The 25,809-nt window shown below is 40.4% G+C and overlaps 1 protein-coding gene across 1 annotated transcript in view; it reads right to left on the bottom strand.

Moving 5' to 3' along the window:
• Positions 1 to 4,218: 4,218 nt before the first annotated feature.
• col2a1b (collagen, type II, alpha 1b) overlaps positions 4,219 to 25,809 on the bottom strand; it is a 69,859-nt gene continuing 48,268 nt past the window's right edge. Inside the window, exons 36-54 of the mRNA XM_050039028.1 lie at positions 25,745 to 25,798; positions 25,539 to 25,592; positions 25,207 to 25,260; positions 21,443 to 21,550; positions 21,247 to 21,300; positions 20,223 to 20,276; positions 19,476 to 19,637; positions 16,579 to 16,686; positions 12,927 to 13,034; positions 12,593 to 12,646; positions 11,934 to 12,041; positions 11,258 to 11,311; positions 10,305 to 10,412; positions 9,946 to 9,999; positions 9,699 to 9,806; positions 8,757 to 9,045; positions 8,281 to 8,468; positions 7,156 to 7,398; positions 4,219 to 6,311 (exon numbers count right to left, since the gene is read on the bottom strand). Of these exons, the coding sequence (XP_049894985.1) occupies positions 6,165 to 6,311; positions 7,156 to 7,398; positions 8,281 to 8,468; positions 8,757 to 9,045; positions 9,699 to 9,806; positions 9,946 to 9,999; positions 10,305 to 10,412; positions 11,258 to 11,311; positions 11,934 to 12,041; positions 12,593 to 12,646; positions 12,927 to 13,034; positions 16,579 to 16,686; positions 19,476 to 19,637; positions 20,223 to 20,276; positions 21,247 to 21,300; positions 21,443 to 21,550; positions 25,207 to 25,260; positions 25,539 to 25,592; positions 25,745 to 25,798 (2,109 nt within the window). The 3' untranslated portion in view covers positions 4,219 to 6,164. The remainder of the gene's footprint in view (positions 6,312 to 7,155; positions 7,399 to 8,280; positions 8,469 to 8,756; positions 9,046 to 9,698; positions 9,807 to 9,945; positions 10,000 to 10,304; positions 10,413 to 11,257; positions 11,312 to 11,933; positions 12,042 to 12,592; positions 12,647 to 12,926; positions 13,035 to 16,578; positions 16,687 to 19,475; positions 19,638 to 20,222; positions 20,277 to 21,246; positions 21,301 to 21,442; positions 21,551 to 25,206; positions 25,261 to 25,538; positions 25,593 to 25,744; positions 25,799 to 25,809) is intronic.

Below are 25,809 nucleotides of genomic sequence, written 5' to 3'. Positions count from 1 at the left end.
GGAAAAATATTTTCTTCATGGATGAGCACACGTTTGATAACACGTTAATCTCTCGGCATCCATTTTCAAGCTCTCTGTGTGTTTGTTTCCTTGCGGACGAGAAAAGGGGGAGCGCACGTTTCCAAGAAGGCGTGTCCTTTTCAAAAATGCAAGAGGCTCCTGGTAAAAGCCTCTTAATTGGATCTTAAGTTATCAGAGAAAAAAGGTGAGCTCACATTAGTAGGTGTGGTGCTAGCAGCCCATCTGTGTCCCAAACAGTGGAGGAGAAACCCTGATTTTTAAATCACTGTGTCTGTTTGTTTTGGAGAGGAGGAGACCTATGTGGATAATTCAGCCCCTGAAAACCTCCTGAACAATGAACACTGAAGGAATTCTAACTGAGAGAAGTTTTAGCTGGTTGCAGTCGGCAGTCATCACCACTAGATGCAACTAAATCCCCGTAAATCTTACACACTGTCCCTTTAATGAAGAATATTTGTGTACTCATTGTGCACTGAAAGAAAAGAGTGAAAATGAAAACATAAAAAAGTTCAGCAGCAGAAGATGAAAGGATGATGTAAGTCTTTGGAGGAAAGAAAAGGAAGTTCTTTGAACTTTCATAACCTTCCATCTCCCTCCGCACTCCTTCTTTCCTTCTCTATTCTTCTCCCTCCATGCCCCATACTGTGGTCTTTTATCTTTCATTAAGCGCTGATTAGGAGTCTTTGACCAACTGACCCTTAATGAAAACTTGAAAGCCAGTAATCAGCTGGAGTGTGTGTACCAGGTCAAAGAGGGAGAGCGTGAAAACTCAAATGTGTGTCCTCATCTAATTGCTTGTTTCGTGTGTGAGTGGGTGTGGAGTGTTTTCGCGCATTGTTACGGGCCATTTTTACTTTGATAACATTGATTTTACACGGATGCTATTTAAGCCTGTCCCAATCCACGGTCACTAAGCCAGTGGTTTCGGTGCCAGTGGAGAACTGCTGATCTAAATTTAGTCCTCTCAGGAAGCCATTAGAGCTGCAGGTGAACTGTTTTGTCTCCAAGCTGCAGCAATCAGCTCTAAAATATCTGGACAGCTTGTCACTGATTGGTACAGAGAATTTTCAGCTAGATTTAGAAATGGATCGTTGTCATAAATTAGATTAGTATAGCCATTTATCCCGAGAGAAGCTGTTAGTTTAGCTGTAATTAATCTCTCGAGTCCTCCTTTCAGTCCTCTCTGCACTGATTGCTGTGTACAAATCGTCCCGTCTCCCATTTTCCACATCGGATTTATCATAATTGATTCCTTTTCAAGCCACTGTAAAAAATAAGCAAAAACATTTTGTTAATAAATGGAATATTTTCCTCAGTTAGTACATTTAACGCCTGTAATGTCAAGATTAATGCCATTCCTGACGCATATACTCTATGTGCACTGACTATGAAACAAAGCCTGACTGAGCAACAGCCACTTATTTTGATTTCACTTGAGTGGAGCATTATTCTCTGAGAAGAGGGTGTATTGTGTGATTAATGTATGAGCATTTGTCATTTTTCAATGTTTACAGATAGAAACTGTAAAAGGTCTCTCTCAGCTTGATAGTCAGCAACATTTAATGTGTGTTCGGGAAAGTGGTTCCCAATCTGAGGGTCAGGACCCCAACAAGAGCTTGCAAATTTATTGTGAGGGGTCACAAGATTATTGACAGGATATTAAAACAGGAAAAACATATTTCTACAGCACAAAATTAACTTCACTTTTTCTTGTAATACACTGAAGTCCAAAGAGTTTCTAACCTTTTACAAATATTTAAACAAAACAGGAAAATAATCACTCTTTGGTCAAGCAGATATAGTAAGACAAAGTCCCTCTCCTTCCACAAAAAATGGCTTCAAAGCCTGGTGCATTTCCCAGGAGCCTTGAACTTATTTTGGAAAAAGATATGTCAGGCAATTGAAAGAGACAAATTATTTTTTGGTCCTGTTTAAAGTGTACCATGTATTACACATATGATGTTTGTCAAATTAAAAGGTAATTTTGCAAGCCAAGAAAGTCGCACTTTAGGTTTGTTGTAGTTAATCTCTTATCTGGCACACTACATGGCACCAACACCCACATGTCCGTTACCTTGGCACAAATGTAACATCATCTTACCTGGTGTGTTTTATCCAGTGACTTCTGGTCTTTTTATCAGTTGGGAAGTAAAAGAACAAGCAAGACCTATCACTTACGTGAATACACCCTGCTGGGTACGACACACACAGGTATCACAGCTTCAGTGAGAGAAAATTATGATGTTATTTATGTGACTTCTGGGTGGTCATTCTCATTACATATTTTCACAGCCTTCAACAGACGAACTGCAACTTTCTTGACTAGCAAAATAATCTTTTAATCAATTAACCTCATTAATTAACCTCAAAGCTGTAAAGCTGTGTTCGGCGTGATGACGTTCTGTAGTCTCATTTACCTACTTGTTAGCAACCGCCTTTTTTAAGACACGTAAAAGCTTCAAACTGAGCGGGGTATTTACTGACATATTTTATGTCGTAGAACAAAACATGTAAATATCTTAAGCTTGTGTTAACCACAGACCTTATTTCAGGCATCTAACCCTAAAACCCATGCAAAACAACCCATTAACTTCGAGATGAGAAATTTGGGAGGGCTAAAATGCTAACTCATTTTAATGTTTTAGGACTCATTCCTGCACCACTTTATTGGCTATGTAAGAGATTAATGCTGCATTCTATTGGTAGCCGGAACCGGGATTGATACGGTTTCCGGTCCGGAAAGGTACAAAAGAACACCTGTTCTACCCGGAGGTCTCGTCATCAAACTCGGGCAAGGTCCAGGTAGACCGAGTCGGTAGAATTGACGTCACGACGAAGATGGCTGCACACATTGTGAATGGTAAACAAAGTTATTTGTCCTCAATTTGTCCTCATATATGCTGTTTAATTAAGCGTTTGTGTTGTAAAAATCATACAAGTACTTTGCAATGGCATTTCTATTTCCACTGTTGATTTGTGTTGGAAAAAAAGTCTGTGCAAGCCCGTTGTAGCCTGGTTTGAACCAGCAAAGTCTCCGTTGCTCAGCAACCATGCAAACAAAAACAAACTTATGGCACGCCGCCATGTTTTCCGGACTGTTGCAATGAAATGCATTCGGTCATATAAATTCAACAAGGAATGACCGAATGACTGGATGAACTCTAATAACTTCAGCGATGTCTTTTTTTTGTTTTTCTCTGTATTTAGTGCTAACAACCAACTTTAGCATGCTAACAAGCTAGGTTGGTTAACATGGTAAACACTAAACCTGCTAAACATCCGCATGTTAGCATTGTTATCATGAGCATGTTAGCATGCTGACATTAGCATTTAGCTCAGTGCACCACGGTGCCTAAGTGCAGCGTCACAGGGGCGCTAGCATGGCTGTAGACTCTCAGCCGTGTGTCTTTAATCCGCGACAGGTTTGTTTTGCAACCTTATAAATGTTCATACATGTAATAAAACATTACTGTGCCCCATTTTATTAAAAACAATTGAGTTGGGAAAGTGGTATGAGCTGAGGCAAAACCTAGAATAAGACATCTTTCTGTGTAATGTACTGTGCTAAATGTGTGTGTGTGCTTTGTAATTTACAGAGAAAGACTGGTTGAAGTTAACGTTGTTCAGGATGAAGAAATACTGTGAATTAGAGCCAGAGTCAGTTCAACTTTGAGTAGAAAAATGTCGATGTTGTTATGATAACTGGTCCATGTTAAAACCTGGTTTTGGTTGGTAGACCACAGGCTAAAAGAGTGGAAAAAAGAAGTTGGATATTTGTTCTGTCTCTGTGGATAAACTTGTGATGCACTGTTGGTGTAACTTTACATACTCAGAATATTTCCTGAATGTTTATCTGTCTGTCACAACATCTAATGTTAATGTGTCAGTTTCTCCAAATGCATCTCAGACCCTTTAATACAATCTTTAAACTACTTTGGCTCGTTAGACTACATCGATGCTGATCAACGAACAAGCATGCCCTCTGTGTGTAGATTTTTCTGCAGGTATTTTTTTTTTTTTATTGGTGATGTGTTTCTGTCCCAGTGATGTTTTCTCTCCTGTTTGTATGCCGATAATTATTCAAACAAGGATAAAGTCATAGATCGGAAACCATTGCATTAAATGAGCTATCAAAAGGTGATTTTAGGAAAAACAACAAATATATGAAAAAATAAATAAAAGAAACATTGCTCTACTTTGTTCATAGAAATGCTTCTACCTTTTATTGCTACTGTAAGTTGAAAAAGGCAGGAAGATATAGAGAAGTGTAGAAGTACAGGAAGACATTATGAATTCACAGAACGAGCTGATCATGGTCGGCAGTGTTTCCTATTTCTACTCTACCATGCGTTAAAGCTAAAGGAAATGATTGAAGAACTATCTTACATATATAAAAGTACATGATATAGACTTTCACCACCTCCACCTTCAACTTTTCCTTTGTTTTTTTTTGGCTCCACAAATCACCAACAAAATCAAAAATGGCCCCCGCATTTATTCATCTCTCCGAGGTGTTTCTCCCCCTGGAAATATAATCCAGACATCACCACAAAAACACAGTGGCAGCAGGGCACAGTGAAATGTTTAGATGTGACTTTTTTTTTTTTTTTTTTTTCCCAAAAGGAATTTCCTTAGGGATGAGTCCAAACCACTGACTGCCCCAGATCTTTCAACAGGGGGGGAGAACAAAAACAGGACATAAATAAAAAGCAACTTCAGCCTGTTACTTGGTTTTGTCTTTTATTTCCAATTTACATTAATTAAAACGTAACAAAAACAAGTCATGATCATAATAATAATATAATAATGCTATTATTATTAATAATAATACTATTATTAATAATAAAAAATATACACAACCTCACACAAACGAGCCCTCTGCGCTGGCTGTGGAACTGGAGCAACAAAGTCAAACACTGGATCTCTTCAAGTGTGTGTGAGTGAGAGTGTGTGCGCCGAGGCAGAGGGCACGCCCTGTGTGAGGGGACTGATGGGAGGAAGTAGAGAGGGATGGGGGTCACAGCAAATGCGTGGGCGGGGGGGGCAGCAGAGTGGGCTTTCATGACCGAGCTCCTAATGGTCATATTTATATGAAAATGAAGGGTTTTGTATACAAAGCTTCAGGGGGAGAAGGCCTCAGTTTGATTTGTCATGTTTTTTTTAGTGTGAGGTAGCTTTAAAATATCAAAACTAAAAAAGGAAATTTAGTATTAACTCAAAATTGGACATGCCGTGATCGTGAAAAATCATCGTGGGCACATTTGTGGGGGTTGAAGCAGGAGGGTGGGGCGAGGCAGGGACATTTATCACCCTGAAATCCAAAATCCCAGGGCGAAATGCTCTCTCTGAGAAACTGCATATATATGTATACAAACATATACATATATATACATATATACAGATCACTACATTTGAGTATCTGGTTGTTTTTAAAAAATACAGACTGTTTTACAACAATAGCACCATTGACTTTTATTATAATACACAGTAACTTTTTGATACACACTGTGGTGGTAGAAATAGGAACACCTGCACTTTCTATGAAGCTAGATTTTTGGTTTCAAAGAGATATGTATGCTTTAGTGGAGATGGTACAGGAGTGGTGGGGGTGATTAGAAAAGAGGAGGAAGTAGGAGAGGAAGCTGGTGGATATGGTTATTTGTTTAAATATGTGTAAGTGGGCTTTTTTATCACTTAGCAACAAACTCAGTCCTATCACACCGGGGACCCAAACCTAAACAATAAATAAATAACACCAGCACATTTTTCTCTCTCTAGTTCCCTGGTATGTTCCCCTACTCTCCTCATACTTCCTCCATCTTGTTCATGGGGTGGGGGAGGTGATGTTGATGGGGGATGCTGTTCACCCAGGGTGAAGTGGGGGCTTTTGGGGAGTCCATAGGGGGCAGGGTGCAATGCTGGATGGATCACAGATGACAGTTGCTGGTGCCATTCAGTGCAGATATCCTACGGAGTTCGACTTGGAAAAAGCACTTTTTTACTTAGAAAAAAAGTCCCATTTTAAAAAAAGTGTCTTGATTTTTTTCTTTTTCTCTCCTCCTCTTTCTGAAGTGTGCTCCTCTTTCGTTTCATTTCTTGCAAATTTCCACTTCTTCTCTGTCTTCTTTTCGATCCCTCGCTCTTTACAAGAAGCAGACCGCCCCGACTTCCACTCCGAACTCCTGGTCTGCTCCACCAATATCCATGGGGGCAATGTCTACAATGGGCAGACGAGAGGTCTTCTGCGATCTGTATTCGATCACTGTCTTGCCCCACTGTCCCGTGTGTTTCTGTGCAGAGGGAGGAAACACACTGGCTGTTAGATAACCTATGACTTTCTCCAAAATTGCACAGAATTAATTGGTTTTGTGAGTTGACTAAACACTGGAGAGAGAGAGGATGCTGTCCATCATGAAGGGAAAGTGAATCGAGTAATTTCAATATGATTATATCAAAGATACAGATGGTATTTGTGGAAATGCTCACAAAACGCCACATACTATTTTACACCGAGGGGAAAAACCTTCGCTTCCGTGCTAAAGAGTTGCTGTGTGGCTTTCTGCATGTCAAATAAACTTAAAAATCCACAGTTAAAGGTTATTTTTAACTATGGGGCTCTGTCTGGTTCAACAAAAATGATCTAATGCTTTATCCAAACAGTGTTAGATTGTTGAGCCACAGTTAGAAAAAGTTGTGAGCCTCAAAGGACCTGTAGTTTGTAAGGTTGCAAATCCCTGTGTGATAACGTTATAGCACATCATCAAAACATATGCTGAAGGCATTACATAACGTTAGCGCTGCTATACCATCTCACAACATGCATGGGATTCACTAAAACAGGGTGGTGGTCTATGACATCATAGTGCTAATGGCTGTAGGGTACTGATATTATGATAGGTTTAATTAATTAGATCTTAAGTAAGTGTTTCTTATGTGAGTTTAAAAACCATGCTTTCCAAGCATTTACAGCCTGGGGGAGAGGACAGTTTTCCCCCTTGGTGATCCCACTCCCTAACAATAACTAGACACCTGCTGTATCTATGCTGATATGCCCCCTTATTCAGTACATACATAAAAAATTCACATGAGATATTGTGTGCACTGTACGTGTGTGTTGATTCTGTCCAGTCTTACCGTGCAGCCGTCCTCCATCACGCTGTAAGTGAAGCGGCTGTTGCCCTCGGCTCTGATCTCCACGTCGTTGGAGCCCTGCAGCAGCACGGCCTTCTTCAGGTTGCCCGCTGAGGCGTCCATGTAGGCCACGCTGTTCTTACAGTGGTAGGTGAGGTTCTGAGAAGCCTCGGTGGACAGCAGTCTCAGGAAAGTCATCTGAATGGCAGCGGTGTTGGGTGCCAGGCTGTCGTCACCATAGTTGAACTGCAATGGGCCGGAGGTAAAGAGGAGGAAGTGAGAAGAATAGTTGATGTCTTTGTTGTTGGTATTTTTTTTGCGTATATAAATTGTTATGGATTCCTGGACGAGTAAGGCTTATCTTTTTGGTTTCAACATTTTGTCTTTAGAGAAACGTATCTATACCCACTTATCGCGTAGGGTCACAAAGCTGATCCCAACACACATTAGGTGGTAATAAATAATCTAAATTGAAATGGATACATTTCCTGAGTCCCAAGTCTGTTTTTCTGATTTTTTGTCAGAAATTGCTGCACATTTAAAAATAAATACAACCTCATGTTGCGTATTTGTTTACACAGTGTTTACACTTCGTCATTTCAGTTTTCAGAACAGGTTAGATTTTCTGCATTTTTTCACATCCGTCCTGTTCAGGAACAATTGGATCACAGAAACTGGTGGCCTTCTTTTGAATGTTAGCAGTGTATCAAAGTGGACCACTGACATTGTGAAACAGTCACCTGCAAACGATCAGAATAATTCTGCAGCTCAGTTATCAGCAGGTAAAACTCTCATTGCTCTGGACACATTTTCTGGATTAGATGGACCCAATATTTCCTTTGTTTTCTACTTTCAAGAAGTAAGAGGACCATAAGATCATCGTCACTGCTTCACAGCTCTATTTTGTCTCATACTATGAATTTTAGCAACAAATAAAACAAAAACATGCACCAGACTCTGTGTGCAAGGTTTCTGTATGAAATGATTTTTGTCAGATGACAGGCTAAAATAATGCATACAAAAAAAATACGGACTTGGTGTGCAAGACTGTGACTACATTACAGTACTAACAGTAGAAGAGGGTGTATTTCAACTGTGCAAAAAGATAAATACTATGGTGCCACTTACGTGGAATCCTCCATTCATTGTCTCTCCGAACCAGATGTGTTTGCGGTCCTTGCTCTTGCTGGACCACCAGTTCTTGCGAGGGATGCTTGCAGGCTTAGGTTTGACGCAGGACTCTCCTGTCTCCATGTTGCAGAAGACCTTGATTGCATCGATGGTGCAGCCCTGATTGGGATCAATCCAGTACTCTCCTACAGGAGGAAAAAAACAAAAACACATCAGTTTCGTATTAAAACTTCTCTTTGGCTGCATAAAAAGCTGACATCTTATCGCATGACGCTATGGAATGCTGTGTAATCCTCATATCTTAAAAACAGACTCTGAATCAGCCACATCCAAACACCGCCAGACTACACAAACTATATTTAACCTAAATAATGACTTCACCAAATCTGAGCTGCTGATGTAAAATGTCACCTAACTCCAGCCAACTTTATCACCTCATCCCAATTTGACCAATTCCCCTCAGTGTCACTCACCGCTCTTCCAGTCAGGATGGCACAGCTTCAGGTCTCTGCAGGTGCGAGCCGGGTTCTTCTTGGATCCCTCGGGGCTGCGGATGTTCTCAATCTGGTTGTTGAGAGATTTGAGCGTGGCATCGACCTCGGCGTCGTGCTGACGGAGGTTTCCGGAAGCCTGGTCGGCCCTCATGTACCTGAGAGGATCGGGGGACTTCTCAGTCTGACCCAATCCAGCGAAGGCGGACATGTCAATGCCAGGGCCGGGGGGGCCAGGAGGACCGGGGGGTCCAGGGTTTCCAGGGGGACCCTGAGAGGAGAAGAAGATGGGGGGTTGTAGTCTCATTTCTCACAAATGGTGGATAATTCTGTCTTCACAGTCAGACTCGAAAAGTCCCCCTCATCTCCCACAGTGGGTGCAGGAAACGTTGCAATCTGTTCTGCAATCTGTTCTCTTGTCTAGGACTTCACTCTTGGTTTCAACAATGCACATGTCGCAAACAAGCTCAAGTGCTGCCAACTGGAGTCCCTCCTTCATCTTTTTAATTTAACCTTAAAGGAAGTTTTGCCTTCCCTCCTGTTTTTATGTATCCATTTAAATATCACCTTTTTAATTTCTGTATTTGCTTTAATCGGATCTATTTATAAAGGTGACTCAGTGATGTGCAGTATGTTAGCAGGTCACATCACATGGGATGTATTTAAACACTGCGTTCAATTCATATCCTGTAACAGCATGACTTAGACCTGCTTACTGATTTTGCTTAGTCTGAGGGTGTTTCAAATTCCTGAATGCATAATTGGTCATGTGCATGTAACATACGTGTAACATATTATACACAGTGTCGGGTTGTAACCAACGGTAATTCAAAAAATATTACTTGAGCTACATTTGCTGGCTAAGAGATATTTTTAGCCTGTTTTCAGTGGAAGATCAATGCAACAGCTCTAGAGGTTACTCACAGCGGGACCGGTCTCTCCACTGCGACCACGAGGTCCAGGGGGTCCGATGGGTCCTGGCAGACCGTTTCCACCATCCTTTCCAGCAGGGCCAACAGGGCCGGGTGGTCCCTACACACACAGATGGAGCAAAACTCTTGATGTTAAGCATCACAGACGCCGCGTGTGAGGAAACATTTCATTAGTTTGTTTAATTTAAAGTGATATTCAGAATGTTACACCTAAATATTTTGCTGGCATTAGTACTCACTCTTTGTCCAGCAGGTCCAGCAGGTCCAGTAGCACCCTGGTCTCCAGCTTGACCCTGAACAGATAATAAAGACATTCATACATTAACGTTTCTGACTTATTATTATATACCTTTTTGTGGCACTTCCCAGAAGTATGTAACAAATTCTAATGATATAATTCATTAAATTCCCGCAACCTGGATCTGGGTAAGTGACAACAAAGGCAGATATCCTGATACGTACTGTATTATTACTATCAGAGTGATGACGACAAGAAATTAATCCATTAAAGGCAAGACAAGGATCATCTTCAGTAGTTTGACCAGTGTTACAAAAATGTCTGAGCACAGATAGATTTACATTCAGCCTGGATGCTTACCGGAGGTCCGGGCAGACCCTGCAGACCAGTGAAGCCTCTGTGTCCCTTCTGTCCTCGCTCACCGGACTCTCCAGCCTCACCCTTGTCACCGCGGGGTCCTTGAGGTCCCTGAGAACAAGTGGAAAACAACCTAATTAGGAAAACTTACAGTAATGTATTTCTCTTGTTGCCTTTCAACAGCATGATTTTAGCAATTTTGTCTTAGGCAGAGTCCACATGTACACGGGTACTTTTAAAACGTAGCTGTCTCTCTGCATTTTTGACCTTTCATCCACACACAAACTGTTTTAAGTCACTGAAAGTTGACCTTTTGAAAGAAGATGTTCAGAGACTGTTTTCAGTGTTGATGTGTAGACAGGGGAAACTAAGTTTTTGGCTTCAGACGGCAGAGTGTGTGCTTTGGTTCTCCTTTGTGTGGTGCCGCAAATGAGGTGACATTTTGACAGTGGCGGACATGGTCAAAGCAGTGCTGGCTCTAACCTCGCCAACAGGACTTCTTACATGTCTACACATAACTGCACAGTTACTCTTCCACTATATTGAGGAACAGAGACATCAGAATGCACCACGGAGGCCACTGCTACACTTTACTCAGGTTTTTGATTTGCCAGCATCTTCTTCTTCTTCTTTGCGGGATTGGCCAAACTTGTTTTAGGGTTAGAGTAATATCACCACATGTATGTTTGCTGTTGAGAGTGCTTAAATTGTGTTTTTGCATCTTCATTGGACAGACATTTTCTCAAACAGTCCTTGTGTGGATGATGTTTTTAATAAAAGGGGAAAAACCCTGTTGTCAAAACACTACTGTGGACTAGGCTTAGATTAGACTTAGATTGGCAGGCTGACTTTCGAAGCTTAATTTCACTTTTACAATGCCTACATCAATCCTATTTTCATTTTTGTTTTATACATAATTTAAAACTGTGTGTGCTCCTGTTAAGAAAGATACATACAGGCATTCCTCTGGCTCCAGCAGGTCCTGGAGGTCCAGAGGGTCCTTGTGCACCCTGTGAGAGAAAGAGAAACAAATTGAAGGTTTTGATGTTACAGTACAAACACAAATTACTGACAGACCCTTGTTTGCTGTTAAAATGAACTATATATGTCTGTGGATTGCTCCCATAATTTCCCTTTTTAAATTGGCTATTAATATTTTCTCAGCTAAGTCAGTGTTTAGATGGTGTCGTCATCTACCTCTATGACTCAGTCAGTTCCGCTGTAACTTAAGAACAGAGTGCAACTTTCTAAAAGCAGTCGGTTAACCCTTAAGGTCAATCATGTCCTCTAGAATAAGAAACATTTACACAAGACAATAAGGTGCATAATCAAGTAACAACCAAATGGTGAAACAGTGGTACGCCTCTGCAGACATACCCTGAATAAATGCCATGTAAATGAGAAAAGTAAATACAGGGGCTATTTTTTCACTTTAACCACAGGCCAGTCAGTCAAGGATGAAACACTTGAGACATCCTCCTCTGTATGTCAGCTATCCCCAGCAGGTGAAAAACCACTTCTTATAAATGACGCCTGCTCTTTAATAAACAGGAAGAAACAAACTTCACTCTCAGAAAGAGACATCGCTGTATTTTTATAGACTGTGTCACAAGTGTTGAAGTTCCTACTCACAGCCTCTCCTCTGTCACCCTGTTTGCCGGTGGGACCGACTGGGCCGCCAGCACCAGGAGCGCCTGGAGCACCAGGAGCACCAGCAGGACCGGTGTTACCACGATCACCCTGAAGCACAGAGAGCAGGACAGAAGAAAGGTTTAGAGATTTAGAAATGTTGAGATAACAATAATACTATTGTGGAGAATATTAATTTCATCCCTGTGTACACAGTTACTGTGTATCAATTCAGATGTATAATGATCATGAAATTAAGATTTTGCTCAGATAGTTGAATAAAATGGTTATTAATACCAAGTCACGTATTTTACAGGCAGTTTCAGATATTCAATCCCACCAGTGCTGATTGGCTTCACACTTAAATAATACTAATATTCAACCCATGTGGGGAAATTAGGCATAACACGCTGAATGGAAACTCTCCATGCAGCAGGTTTACGTGATTTGAATCAGATGGTATTGTCAGCCAGTCCAATTACAAACCTATTTCTGTCACTAATGCAATTCAAATTTCTTCACATTTGCAACACATAAGAACATAATCCCTATCCTGAGCAAAAGCTTATTTGAAAACTGATGCCACAGAACGGGAGCAGTATCCTACAGCACAGAGGTTCTGATCTACTGTGTCTTATGTGAGCTGATTGTGTTTTTCTCACCTTGATTCCAGTCGCACCATCTCTACCAGGAGGGCCATCAGATCCAGGGTTGCCCTGTCACATGACAATTTCAAGTGTTAATAGCTTCCACCTCCACCAAGCCAGATGTCCTATTGAATACTGATCAGCTGCATAATGAACCCTGCTCCAGCGAAACACATTCATAATACAGTGTAAACACAATGCAAATGTATACATGATGCAAACAGCTCTGAATTTTAATCGACTTGGCCTCCAGGCCAAAATTCTACCGTTTCAGTCGTGGTATATAAACAGACTGAATACAATGTGGCAAATGTGAACCACACAGGGTGTGTGTTGCCCACTCTCTGACCTCTCTGCCAGGCTCTCCTGCAGGTCCAGTGAGTCCAGGTGGTCCAACAGGTCCAGGGGGTCCACGGTCTCCACTGCCACCAGGAGCTCCCTGCTTTCCGGGCTCACCCTGGAAGGAGAGAAGAGGACTCATTTAGACACATAGACTAAATTTGTTACATTTTAAGACATCATGTAATTCACCCACTGACACTTTTGTAATTATATATTTAGTCTAACATCCAAGTGAAACCCTGGTTTTGGAAACGTCTCAGTGACCAGCTGAGGTCAGATCACCTCACCCACTGGTTGATATATACATTTTTCTAATATATATTATTTTAAACATTTTGAGTGGTTGCTTTCTGTAAAATCAGCAGTGACCCCTGGGTAAAGACCTGCTACACTTATAACCGCAGGTTAACAGGACAGCTTGAAAATCTGATGGTCTTAATCCATTTCAGAGTTTTTTCCACAATGACAACAATAAAATTCATGTCAAAAAGCCTTGTTGTTGCACAGCCTGTATACATCTTAAAAGCTTAAGTTTTGCTGCAAAATTGAAATCCGAAAACAACAAATCAGATACATTCAGTTAGGCCGATCAGATTCTGGGAATCAAAACGGGTTCCTATTAAAAACCGCTTCCAGATAGTCGGATCCATCGGAATTATATGGGTCCGAGCTCATCAATTCCCTTTATTGATTCTGCCGTAATTTTTCTGAAATCGCACATTGCAAAACAATGACGTCAAACTGATGTCTATGCTGGAAACTTGCAACAAGGAGTCATGGCGGGAAGACAGAAACGGTCCAAAGCGTGGCTTCATTTTGCAAAGAAAGATGGCAACAATGCTGCTTGTAATGTTCCAGGTAAGGATGGAAACAACAGTAATATCCCAAAACATCTTTCTACACATCATGGGCTTTAATTCCAGAAACTCTACGCAAGAGTGCCACTGCTTCCAAAACCTACATGAAAACAAATGCTGTACAAATTTTCTCTCATTTAATTAATTTTAGATGATGACTGTTGCTACAGCCAGCTCGACTCGGCCATTAGCTTGAACTTTCATGCTTGCTGCACAGGGAGGGAAATGAGCAAGGAAACGGTGAACAAGTGTCGCCGTGGCTTTGACGTAGAAAACTTTTGTAGGCCTACTTTTTTTCCACAAAGTAAACTGATCAAGAATCAAACCGATAAGCAGAACTGATAATGGCACTGGTATCAATAAAGATCAGTTCCAATCCCTAGTACCAGATCCATCAGCAAACATTTAGATGGGGACACCACTGCTGCCTCCCTAGACTCCCTGTTAACAGCAATTAAAATTAGGTAGAAATGCAGCATGTTTTTGAAACTGCTTGGCCTTTTAGTCTTCCCAGATTTATTTAGAAACGTATTGATCAGTAGTTTTGGATACGTTTCCAGAACATTGATGAAAAGAGCGGCGACGAACGGCTGACTCCAAATAGCAAAGTTACTTAAATGCATAAACATTTTGGTCCCAGTCGGATGTTCGCCAGGTAAAAAAACACATAGACACCACACAGCCCCAAAGGCTGTTCTATGATGATATAAAATACAGTATGATTTTGGCAACAGCTTGGCTTATCAATCAATCAAAGCTCTGATGGTGTTTACTTCCAGTCAGGTGTTGGAAAGTTCATGTTGACGCCTTAATGAAGGAGAAAACCATCAATTATCTTTTACACAGCTCATCTGAAATGCAAATTCAGCCATGACTGAGCCTGATGACAGTCAGTGACCTGAAAATTGATTGCCAGACTGCTTTATTGAACATGGCACGAAATATTTCCTCTATCGAGAAACAGTGGTTTGAGGACAGGCTCAAACTCGCAGCACCTGCTTCCTTCAGAGGGAGGAAACAAAACCTTAAGTGTATCTGCAGTTAAACCTTCTGCTATTAAAAGCATCTTCTCTGCTTGAAACATTCCTAAGTAACTTTTGGTGTCACCGCTTCTGTCTTGGCATCCCTTTTATGCGTACTGATGAATAATTAACGGTAAGGACATGCCCACTGAGACACTGTAAGTCGGGGACGTGGCTCATATCACATATCAAATAGTGTGAGATGTGAGCAGGGGAGTCTTCTTGTCACATGTCACACTGTACATCAAATGGAGTCAGTTCACCAGGAGAAAAGTCCTGGCTGCTCTCATGCGTGACGTGATGTGACTGTGATCCAATTAGGCCACAGCAGACTGACAGTCCAGGGCCGGTCTGTGTCTACTTTCTCTTGTACCAAGTAACAAAACATTAGGCATTGTGCACTTAGGGTAGACTCATGAGTACATTTTTAGTTTACAGCCTCTTTTGTTATCTAAGGCTAGCAGCTGACAGTGTGTCACTCGCTGCAGTGAAAGAGAAGCATCTCATTTTGTAATAAACTCTGCATTTACCGTCCAACGTTTAGAAATCTTCCCTCTAATCAATAAAGATGTCAGTAAGAGTACTTTGCTCTAGTGCTGAAACACTCGGCTGGCAGACACATAATCAACTTGGCTCCACAAAATACTGTTTTTATATTGTGAAAGGCTGCAATACTGCACTCAGAGATTTTTTGCGTTCGCTTGGACTTCAACATATAATTTTTTTATTGGTGCCTTTTGTGCTTCAGTTGAATGTGAATGAACGTTTAAATTAAAAAAAAAAAAAAAGCTGAAATGACACTGTTAATAGGGTCAACGTTCTCTGCAATTTCTGCAGTAAGGAATTCTTGTACCATTGGAGTACTTCAGGCCTGAAATAATCACCTCAACGCAAAGCATTTAGCAGCCAACCTGGTAGAGGAAAGGGGGGACAATTGTGTCCAAAACCCAGCAGCTGTACTTCGACACATCTGCCAAAATTCATTGGAACTGACATTTTTTAAATACTTTCACAGCAAAAGTTGATGTATGCGATTAATTTAGATTAACTAATCACAGAGCATGTAATTAATTAGATTAATTTTTAAAATCACTTGACAGCCCTGATTGCAAGTAATATCATGATCACGACATTAAATATTATTGTATATATTTTCCTTATATTGTGCAGCCCTATAATTGACAACAGTTTTTGTCATCGATCAATCTCTTCTCAAGCAAAAAAAGCCAAATATTTGTGAGTTCCAGTTTCTCAACTGTGATAACTGGCTGCTTTTCTCCTTTTTTTACCACATCATATTACTGTATTAGGCCGCAATTTACTATCATGTTCAGCATCAGTTATTCTGCCAGTTATTTTCTCAATTAGTCATTGATCCTTTGATCCATGAAGTGTTAAAGTGGCAGTGGACATCCTCAGTTGCAGAACTTAAAGTCACAGTCATGTAAGACAAAGAAAAGCAGCAAATACACACAGTTAAGCTGAGGATTTTGGGATTTTTGCTAAAAAAAAACGTACTGTGAGAGTTGTAAATTAATCAGCAAAATAATTGTTATAATATTCTGTCAATCAGTTGGATGACTTGAGTCAGTATTCTATTGATTAATCAAAATGTTTTAGCTCAATTATTTTGAATTGAATATGTTGTACACTCCCACAAATCAATACATTTGAAGATGCCCCATTGGGCTCTGAGGTCATCAATACTGAAAATAAATATAAGTTGCAGCCCTAATTTGGACATCAACATAAATGACAAAGCAAACAGCATGTTACTTACAGAAGGTCCGGGAAGACCAGGGAAACCTCTCTCACCACGCTGTCCGGGCAGACCGACGATACCGCGCTGACCAGCCAGACCCTGAGGACCTGAAGGACCCAGGGGACCCTGATAGAGGAGAAGAAGAAAAGGGGGAATTAATGTGTGGTAAATGTATCAACAGTAAAAATATTTGGTATGATTTATCAATGGTTGTGTTTTTTGTCTTTATTTTCATCATGTATAGAACAGTCTTGTTATTACAGACATAATATACAACTATACTGATAAATTCTGATAGCCTGAATGCTTTCTGGTGGACTGTACTGTACTGAAACAGTTTTAAACGACCTCTCATTACTACATTACTTCTTTGGCATTTCTGTACTGAAATATCTTGTCACTGACACAGATGCTGTGTACAATGTATCTGTGATGAGCTAATATAAGACGATACACCCCCTCGGTCCATTTCAATATACAACACAAATAACTCAAATAACTATAAATGATAAAAAAACTAATGTTGTAACTACACAGCTGTCTGGACCTGACCTTAACACACACAATTTTCTAATACCTATAATAGTGTGACATTTTTTAACACAAGAAGGTATCCACATCTTGAAGAAACAGTTTGACACTCTGGGCAAGACGCTTATTCACTCAATGCCACTCTCATTTGTACATAAAGATGAAGCTACAGTCTCAGCTCAGCTTAGCACAAAGACTAATGACAGCTAAGGGGAAATCATAGAAATAAATGAGAGTAGAACGGACTAGAAAGGTGGTCACGGCACATATTTCACCACTGCAACCGTTGTAGCGGGCAAAGTTTCTTATAAACTCCGGTATAAACAAACCAAACTGCAGCAAGTTGTGAACTCAATGAGGTGAGGGTTTGACAGTGACAACAAAACAAGCTGTAAAGTAGTACATTTTAAAATGAGCATTCTGCTTCTTTCAATTTATTACTGTAACTGTTATTTACCTGTTTCTTTTGTTGCCACTAATTTCATGTGTGTTCGAGCTGTAGCTGCCTTAAAAGTGCTTTTCAAAACAGTTAAAACGTGTTTTACATGTCAATAATTAAAACAGACAAGACATTAAAACAACTTTTAAAAGAACTGATAAAAACACTTTAGTACACTTTAGTAAAAACTAAAACTAAATGATCTTACAACTTAAGTAAAATCAGGAAAGGCTCTCTCCGATAAAAGTATGTTTCAAGAAGGGACTTAAAAGAGATCACTGACTCAGCTGACCCGATTTCCTCGGGCAGACTGTTCCAGAGCCTCGGGGCCCTGACAGCAAACACTGTCCCCTTTACTTTGAAGCCGGGCCTCTGGAACAGACAAAAGAACTCTGCCCGAGGACCTCAAAGTACGTCCTGGTGTGTATGGTACTAAGAAGTCGGAGATATAGCTGGGACACAGACCATGAAGAGCCTTAAGAGTAATCAGTAAAATCTTTTTTCTATTCTAAAACATACTGGGAGCCAGTGTGAAGAGGCTAAAACTGGAGTGATGTCATCAAGTCTTTTGGTTCTAGTTAAAAGCCTGGCCTCTGAAAAAGGAGGGACAGCCACCGCTCAGCACACACTGTTCTCAAACTAGTAAGTTTGACACACTTTACGGCCTGACTGACGTGAGATGTCACCATAACAGCTAACAACAGTCACTGTTTTCTGTCGTACTAGACAAATGACCACAGCAAACAGCTCAGTGTCCTCTCTATCCCATTTATTTCAATGTGTGAAACAGCTAGTATGACTCTGTACCTACCAGCACCTGTAAACCTCACTGATTAACATGTTACATCCCGCTCATTTAATCTGTAAAAATCCTGTAGTTTAATTACGATAATTTGTGGTTTTAAGGGGGATTATGTGCCAGACTATTTCTTGGCCAGGAGCAGTGACTTCGTGGAGTTTTGTCGTCAGTTGCCAAGCAACATTTGTTGACATGTGCTCAATACAACAGAGTGTAGCCAACTTTATGACTGTGTTTTATTTTCATTCTGTTCTTTTTTGGGAATTTCTGCTTCAGTCATTCTGTTTTCTGTACTTGATTTATATCTCATGTCATTCGCTTCACCTGAGATTTTCACAACAACAAACATCAACATCGATCTCTCAGTCAGCTCTCAGGTCTGCTTCATCCACACCACGGCACAGTCTGCCACACATCCTGCGGTGGCACAGTGAAAGCTCCCTGAACCCATGATCACGATAAATGCTGACTGACACCTGAGATGTGATCTTTCAACTGACAAAGACTTGATGTGCTGATAAATGGTTTAAGATTTCATATATGTGATCTATAGATAGGGAGCGTGTCAACGCAGCAGCTATCTTCACGTGTGAGTATGCAATCATCTGTGGTGTGTCATTACCTTGACAGGGACTCGATGTGCCTTTATGAGGGGTATGTTTGTGTGCGTGTGTGTGTGTGTGTGTGTGTGTGTGTGTGTGTCGCATGGCACCTGGGGTCCTGTCATTAGTCTGTCACTGAGCCTGTGCTGCCCTGTGTTGTCATATGTCTTGGTCTGCTATTACAGCCTGTGATGGACACTGACAGCTCTGTGTATTAATGGAGAGTTTGCTCGGCTGCTGTCCATTACTGATGAAATTGGCTCTTTCGGCTGACAGGGCTACGTAAAAGTCGACAGAAATGTAGAAAACAAACACATTTAACCATTTTTTCCCTCTCTATAATGGACACCTATGTTCACCTTGACTTGTTCAAGGGGATGTGCTGTCTGGAGAGGAAGAGAGCGAGTGGGTAAATATGTGGGTGCTGGAGGGATTGGAGTGGCATTTCAAGTGTCACAAGGTCAAGAAGTTAGAGCATATGTAAAAGCCCACAAGCGTCTCAAGTGTTATACGGAGGAATATGATTAAGTCATGACAAACTCACAGGGGGACCATCCTCTCCAGCATCTCCCTTCTCTCCAGGAGTCCCAGCAGGGCCGCGGAGCCCAGCGTCACCCTGTCTGCCTGGGGGTCCACCATCACCCCTCACACCCTTGGGTCCATCTTTACCAGGGGGGCCAGCAGGACCAGCAGGTCCAGGATTACCCTAGAACATATGAGGAGAATAACTTAACATACATGAAATGAGATGACAAGCATGAAATAAGTCTACATTGTAATACATGTAAATTCTTTTGTGCACAAGCTTCCATACACATCCACACGTTGTGTCTACAGACAGAGCCTGCGGGATTATTGAAACGCAGATGTTACGTTTCTATAATCTTAATGAGCTCCTGGGTGTCTGTGCATCTCTAAATTACTTTTGATAACACATATCTCATACTAGCTGTGAACAGCTGCCACTGTGTCAGACATACTGTTTTGGTAGTGTGAAGGTGTTGAAACTGCATGAATAAATGCTGCACAGGTGCAAATTAAAAAGACATCTTAAGTGACAGTAAGTCAGGTGGCATTTAGAAAACATTCCTGTATCTGCTCTGCTGCACCTTTGCTTACAAAACATAAATGAAGCCCACTGAAGGTTGAATTATGTTTACCTATTCTAGAAATCTAGGTTAAAATATGGTAGACTACAAACTTTTTTTAAAATATGTAGCAATATCAGCATCTCTATCTATTCTATGGACATGGACCAGGCCAAAGCAGTTGGGTGTATTTGTGAACTTACATTGGGACCAGGGGGTCCAACTCGGCCAGCAGCTCCAGGGAAACCAGTGGCACCCTGCAAGAGAAAGGTACGTTACAAAAAGCCAGAAAGAAACAAATTGTGCATGTGCTTAGTAGTGATATGAAACAAAGTTATAATCTTTTGTTCCTCTGAGTATCTATACTTTACTTGAGTTTTTATATTTCAGTCAAAATTCACTTTTACTCCACTATATTTCATAAATAAAATATATTGTTTTATTCTAAAACATTTCTATGTATTGGAGTAAAAGCATCTTACTCCAGTGCTGATGTTATCTCTACTTCCTAAGGCTTGTTGTTACTCATTGCTACAAAATACGACCGGAAGCTTTGGTGAATCAGTGGTCAGATCACATAATCACATAAGGGCAGGTGTAAACAAGACTTAAATTTGGATTTGCAGTTAGGCCCAGGCGGCTGATCTGCATGTCAGATTAGCTGGTACACGCTAGCGACTACATTCCACTTGACAACGAGACCGGCGTCATGATGGAAGCAGAAAATGGCGTCCCACAGCAGAGAGGGTGAGTCATGATTGAAGGAGATAAAGATTTGTGACAGGTAACTACGGGGTGACTGCTCCACTGCAGTGTGTCAGCCCTGGAGGTCAAAGGCTTACTTCAAATCCTTTAAGGTGTGAAAAAGACCTTGTTTTTCTTAAAGTGTAATGTGCGCTCCATTTTTATGGTGGTGTACCTGTTAAAAGAAATAAACTTCATAATCCTCAGAATCCTGACTGCTTGCTTTCTTATTACCAGCATTTACCTGTACTTTTCGTTTCAATACTTTGTTGTTTATAATAAAATTACTTATGATACTTAAGTACAGTAAATATCAGATATTCTAAGACTCAAGTAATATTCTAATATGTGAGTCATTTTCTGGTAAGTTATCTGTGCTTTTACTCAAATATGGCTTTCAGCTACTTTATTCACTGCATGTGCGACTGTGAGACAAAAATAAAACACTGCTAACAATAAAGATAATTTTAAAAGGTCACTTACAGGAGGTCCCTGAGCACCACGAGCACCTTTGGGTCCAGAAACACCGGTAGGACCCTGGAACAGAAAACATACTGTAGGTTACTGTCTGGCATTTATTTTATGTTTTATTAATAATAAATCTGAATTTTAACCCCACATAAGTTATAAACCCTCATAATTTAGGTTTTAGGCAAAGCAAGAAAACAAAAACACCCACTGCAGGTCCAGGGGCACCAGAGGGTCCTTGGGGTCCAGGGGCACCAGCGTCACCCTTCTGTCCAGATTCTCCCTGCTCTCCCTTGAGTCCTGGCTGACCGTCAGCACCCTGAAATAACAAGACAGAAAGAGCTGAATAAATGAAATATTTCAGCTGTTAACAAAACAAATATTTGAGCAATTTGTTTAAAACTGAGGTTGATGGTTCTTCATGGTTCCCTACAAAACTTAAGTTATAAGGGGACACCACTGATTTTACACAAAAAGGTCAGTTTAATAGTGATTGTTCATACAATTCAGCCTGTGAAAACACTAATATAACGTCTCCAATGGCCCTGGAAAGATGCTTGAGTTTGGGGCATGACATATTCAAAGAACAAAAAGTCAGGATATCTTATTTTCTGCTGCTTTTTCAGTTGTTTTAATGCACCTCCTGCCTCATGCCTCCCAACTTTGTAGAAGTGCAACGCTTGAGCTATGCATATAGAAATGTATCCTTTAAATCCCAATCAAATCATCAGTGGCCAACAAGAAGCCAAGACACATTAAATCTCTTAAAGAAATACGTCACCCTCAGAATGACCATTTGTAAAGCAATAATCGTTGTGTTACGTTGAATTTGTAACGGCAACTTTGTTTTTCTCACAGGACTCCACGGAAAACGGTGACCACATGATTTATTGATCAATTGGGGACCAAACCATTTGTTTACAAACTCTCACACAGCTCCTGCAGAATAATCTAAATCTAATTTATCCAGTCGTGTGCTCAGTTCTTCCTCAACAATATATTTTTGCTAAAAAAACCTTAGTGCTGGAGTCTGGCTTTGAAGAAAGCATAGAAAAGTTTCAGTTCAGTTTTAGCAAAAATGCATGTTTGGGAAGTACCGAGCACACGACTGATAAACGAGACTCAGATTATATTTTACTAATCTACACTGAAGATTTGAGGTCTCAGAAATTTTAAGTGAGACTATATAAATTTTGAAAGAAGAAATAACATATTCTTCCTCCTCTACATCTTCTAAATAAAAAAGTTGGAGTCATGAGCAATAAAACAAACTCATGCTCACTTTATTACACACTAGTTAGATACAGTTACGATTACAGTCATAGGGCGGCTGTGGCTCAGAGGTCAATCAATCAATCAAACTTTATTTATATAGCGCCTTTCATACATCAAAAATGCAACCCCAAAGCGCCAGTAGGTAGAGCCAGTTGTCCACCTATTGGAAGATCCGGGGTTCGATGCCTGGCTCCTCTGGTCTGCATGTTGAAGTAGGATAGGGCAGGATACTGAACCCCAGATTGCTCCTGATTAGCTGTTCCATCGGTGTGTGAGAGTATGTGAATGTTGGCAGCGTGTATGGTAGCCTCGGCTGCCAGTGTGTGAATGGGTGAATGTAACATAGTGAAAAAGCGCTTTGAGTGGTCGGAAGACTAGGAAGGCGCAATACAAGTGCAAGTTTTTTCACATTTGAAGGTTGTATGAACGTTTTCGAATGAACCTTCAAATTTCCAGTGTCTACTGTCATATTTTATGATGTCATCACCCTAAAAAATCCTTGAACAAAATCCTCAATTTGAATAAAGTGATTCATCAGATTAAATGAGTTAGCCTCTTTATTTAAAAAGAAAATTAAATCGATTTACTTTAATGAATAAAAGTAATACATTGTGCTGTTATTTTGCTGCTGCCCCCTGTTAACATGGGTGCATGCCTCCCTTTGTGGGCGGCAAGTGGGAGAGCAAAGTTTTTGGACTGTGGTTAAAATGTTTCTTTTGAAAGGCTAAACACGAGCAAATGTGGACTGAAGTGGAATATTTTGTCAGGTTAAAACATGCTGTGAATTTTATTATTATTGTGTGACTGTTACTTGTGGCCTGAGTGGCTCATGTTAAGCATAGGTTACACACACTTCCTTCAAAGTGGCAGCTGTTTACTGTAGAGGAAATACACTCATAAACTTTCTTTTCCTTTCCCCTCTCTGGTGATTTTTCTTTCACACAAAACATGACTGAGGATGAAGTGAGTGCGACAGAAGTGTGAACTCTGATTTCAAAATATTTAATAAGAGCTGCCGATGTTTTACGTAGCACTCATGTCTGTTTTCAGTCTGTGTGGTGATGAGCTGTGATGTTACAGTCTGTTAGCTGTGAACCAAAAATGATTTAGACACCTTGTGGTGTTATTCATCTTGACATAAATTCAATAATTAATCATAGCGCGACCGAGACAAAAAAGATAAATTGTGTTGTCACAAAACTATAGATGAAAATCCATTTGAAAGGATGCAGCTTATTAAAAACATTTATTCGGTGTCTGCCTGGAGTTTTTGGGGAGGAACTAAATGGATGAGTGATGTGAAGACTTCCAACTGTCTACACCCTAATTTCTCTCCACAGACTAACACATTGAGGTTGACAAGACATATTTCAACACACAAAATGACTCACAGAGGCCTGAAAACAGAAGTAAAGACAATTAGATATCCAAGTGGTTCCAGATAATAATAATAGACAGGTCTGAAATAAGAAAAGCTGTGTAATGTTGATGTGTGTCGTCTCTCAGCTCATAACTCTTTTGATGAAAGAAAATAATCCATTTAAGATGGCGTCTCATTTGTCAGGTAACAAAACATGAGGTGAGGTCTTCTATCCGTTTTCTTATTGAGAGAATGAAATAATAAATATAACTGTCTAGTGTTTAGGTTATGTTTTGTATATCCGCTGTGCTTTAATCAGATCCTTTAATTTTTCCTTTTATGTTAATAGTTTTAAAAAGTGTGCAACTTTTTGTATTGTTAGGTTTAATTCATGCAAAAGTATTTTTAATTTTTTTTTTGGTGTTTGCCTTTATTAAACACGACAGTATTTAAGTGTGAAATGGGGGTAGAGAGAAGAGATGACCTGCAACAAAGGGTCGCAGGCTGGAATCAAACCTGCAGCCACTGTGGCAAGCATGCTGCCTTTATACATGGGACAACCACCCTACCCACTGAGCAACCGGGGGGCTTGAGGTACATTTGATTCTAACTGAATTCACACATATACTGAGTGTTATTTAGCAGTATTTATAAGATGCAATTCTTATATTCTGTCCTCTAAATAGATTCACCTCAGATCATAAAAAGTAAGGTGAGAGTATTGGTAAAATATCCTTTAAGGTGCTGTCTGTGACTGTGGAGAAAAACAGTCAATCACTGAGTCTCCCTCCATCATAAAGAACTTGGTGATGGAGGCATGTGGTCGCTCTTCTTGAGGGATCACAGCTGTTCTCCTGTTTTATTTTGATTTTTTTTTAATATCATGTTGTGTATGTTGTATTTTATGCTGTGATTCTGCACAGCTGCTACCTTGCCCAGGTCTCTCTTGAAAAGATTTTGATCTCAATGGGACTTCCTGGTAAAATAAAAAATAAATTCCCAGGTCGTCAAATGTCTACGCTTCGTGCTGGCAGTCGGATTGAACCATTAACTCACAGCTTTGGTATTTGACGACCTTGGAATGAGACTCAACATCATTTATCTTTCTCCAGAGTTATATACACCACCTTAAGCTTAGAAATATTTATGACTAAACAGAAAATCTACAAAGATATCTACAATATAACATTTGTTTTAAAATTAAGATTTCAAGATTTGTAGACATGTCAAGAACAAGACTACAGGGCCGTCGTGTATATGTCCTAGTTTACAGCCCTGGAGTCATGCTCTTCAGACTTCTGCAGAGCAGAGTGCTGGTTGGTGTTGTTAGTGTTACTTACAGGAGGTCCAGCAAATCCAGCAGGCCCAGGAGGTCCAGTCTCACCCCTGTCACCCTGAAAGAGGAAGGAAGAGAGGCAACAAACACTCAGACATTAGTTCACGCTGCAGTGCTCACTGAAAGGAAGGTAATGGGTTAAAAACTTCAACACAGTCAGCTACTATTTTATACCTATAATCTGTACTCTTACAAAATGATTGTCTCTACGCAAAAACCTACTTGTAAATCAGGTTTAATTATTGTATATAAAAAAATCCTCCTTCAAGCTTTTATCTAATGAAATGGCATCCCATTATATGAATGAATTGATACTGGTTAAACTGTGTCACTTACAGGAGCACCGCGGGTACCAGGAGCTCCAGAGGGACCAGCAGGACCAGCTTCACCCTATAAGAAAACACAGTAGCATCAGGAACACACGCTAAACTGTGAACAGTGGGTTCAGATAGATGTGCAGTCAAAAACAGTTGGATAAGCCCCATGTTTAATAAAAGAAACTGCCAATAAATATATAATAATCAAAATGATATAACACTCACCTTCTCACCGTTGGGACCACCAGGACCAGGAGGACCAATGGGACCAGTGAGACCCTGAAACAGGA

The sequence above is a fragment of the Epinephelus moara genome, chromosome 24, assembly GCF_006386435.1.
Source record: "Epinephelus moara isolate mb chromosome 24, YSFRI_EMoa_1.0, whole genome shotgun sequence".
In the NCBI taxonomy this organism is placed as follows: Eukaryota; Metazoa; Chordata; class Actinopteri; order Perciformes; family Serranidae; genus Epinephelus; species Epinephelus moara.
The sequence above is the reverse complement of the archived record's forward strand: the minus strand, read 5'-3'. Positions and strand labels throughout refer to the sequence as shown.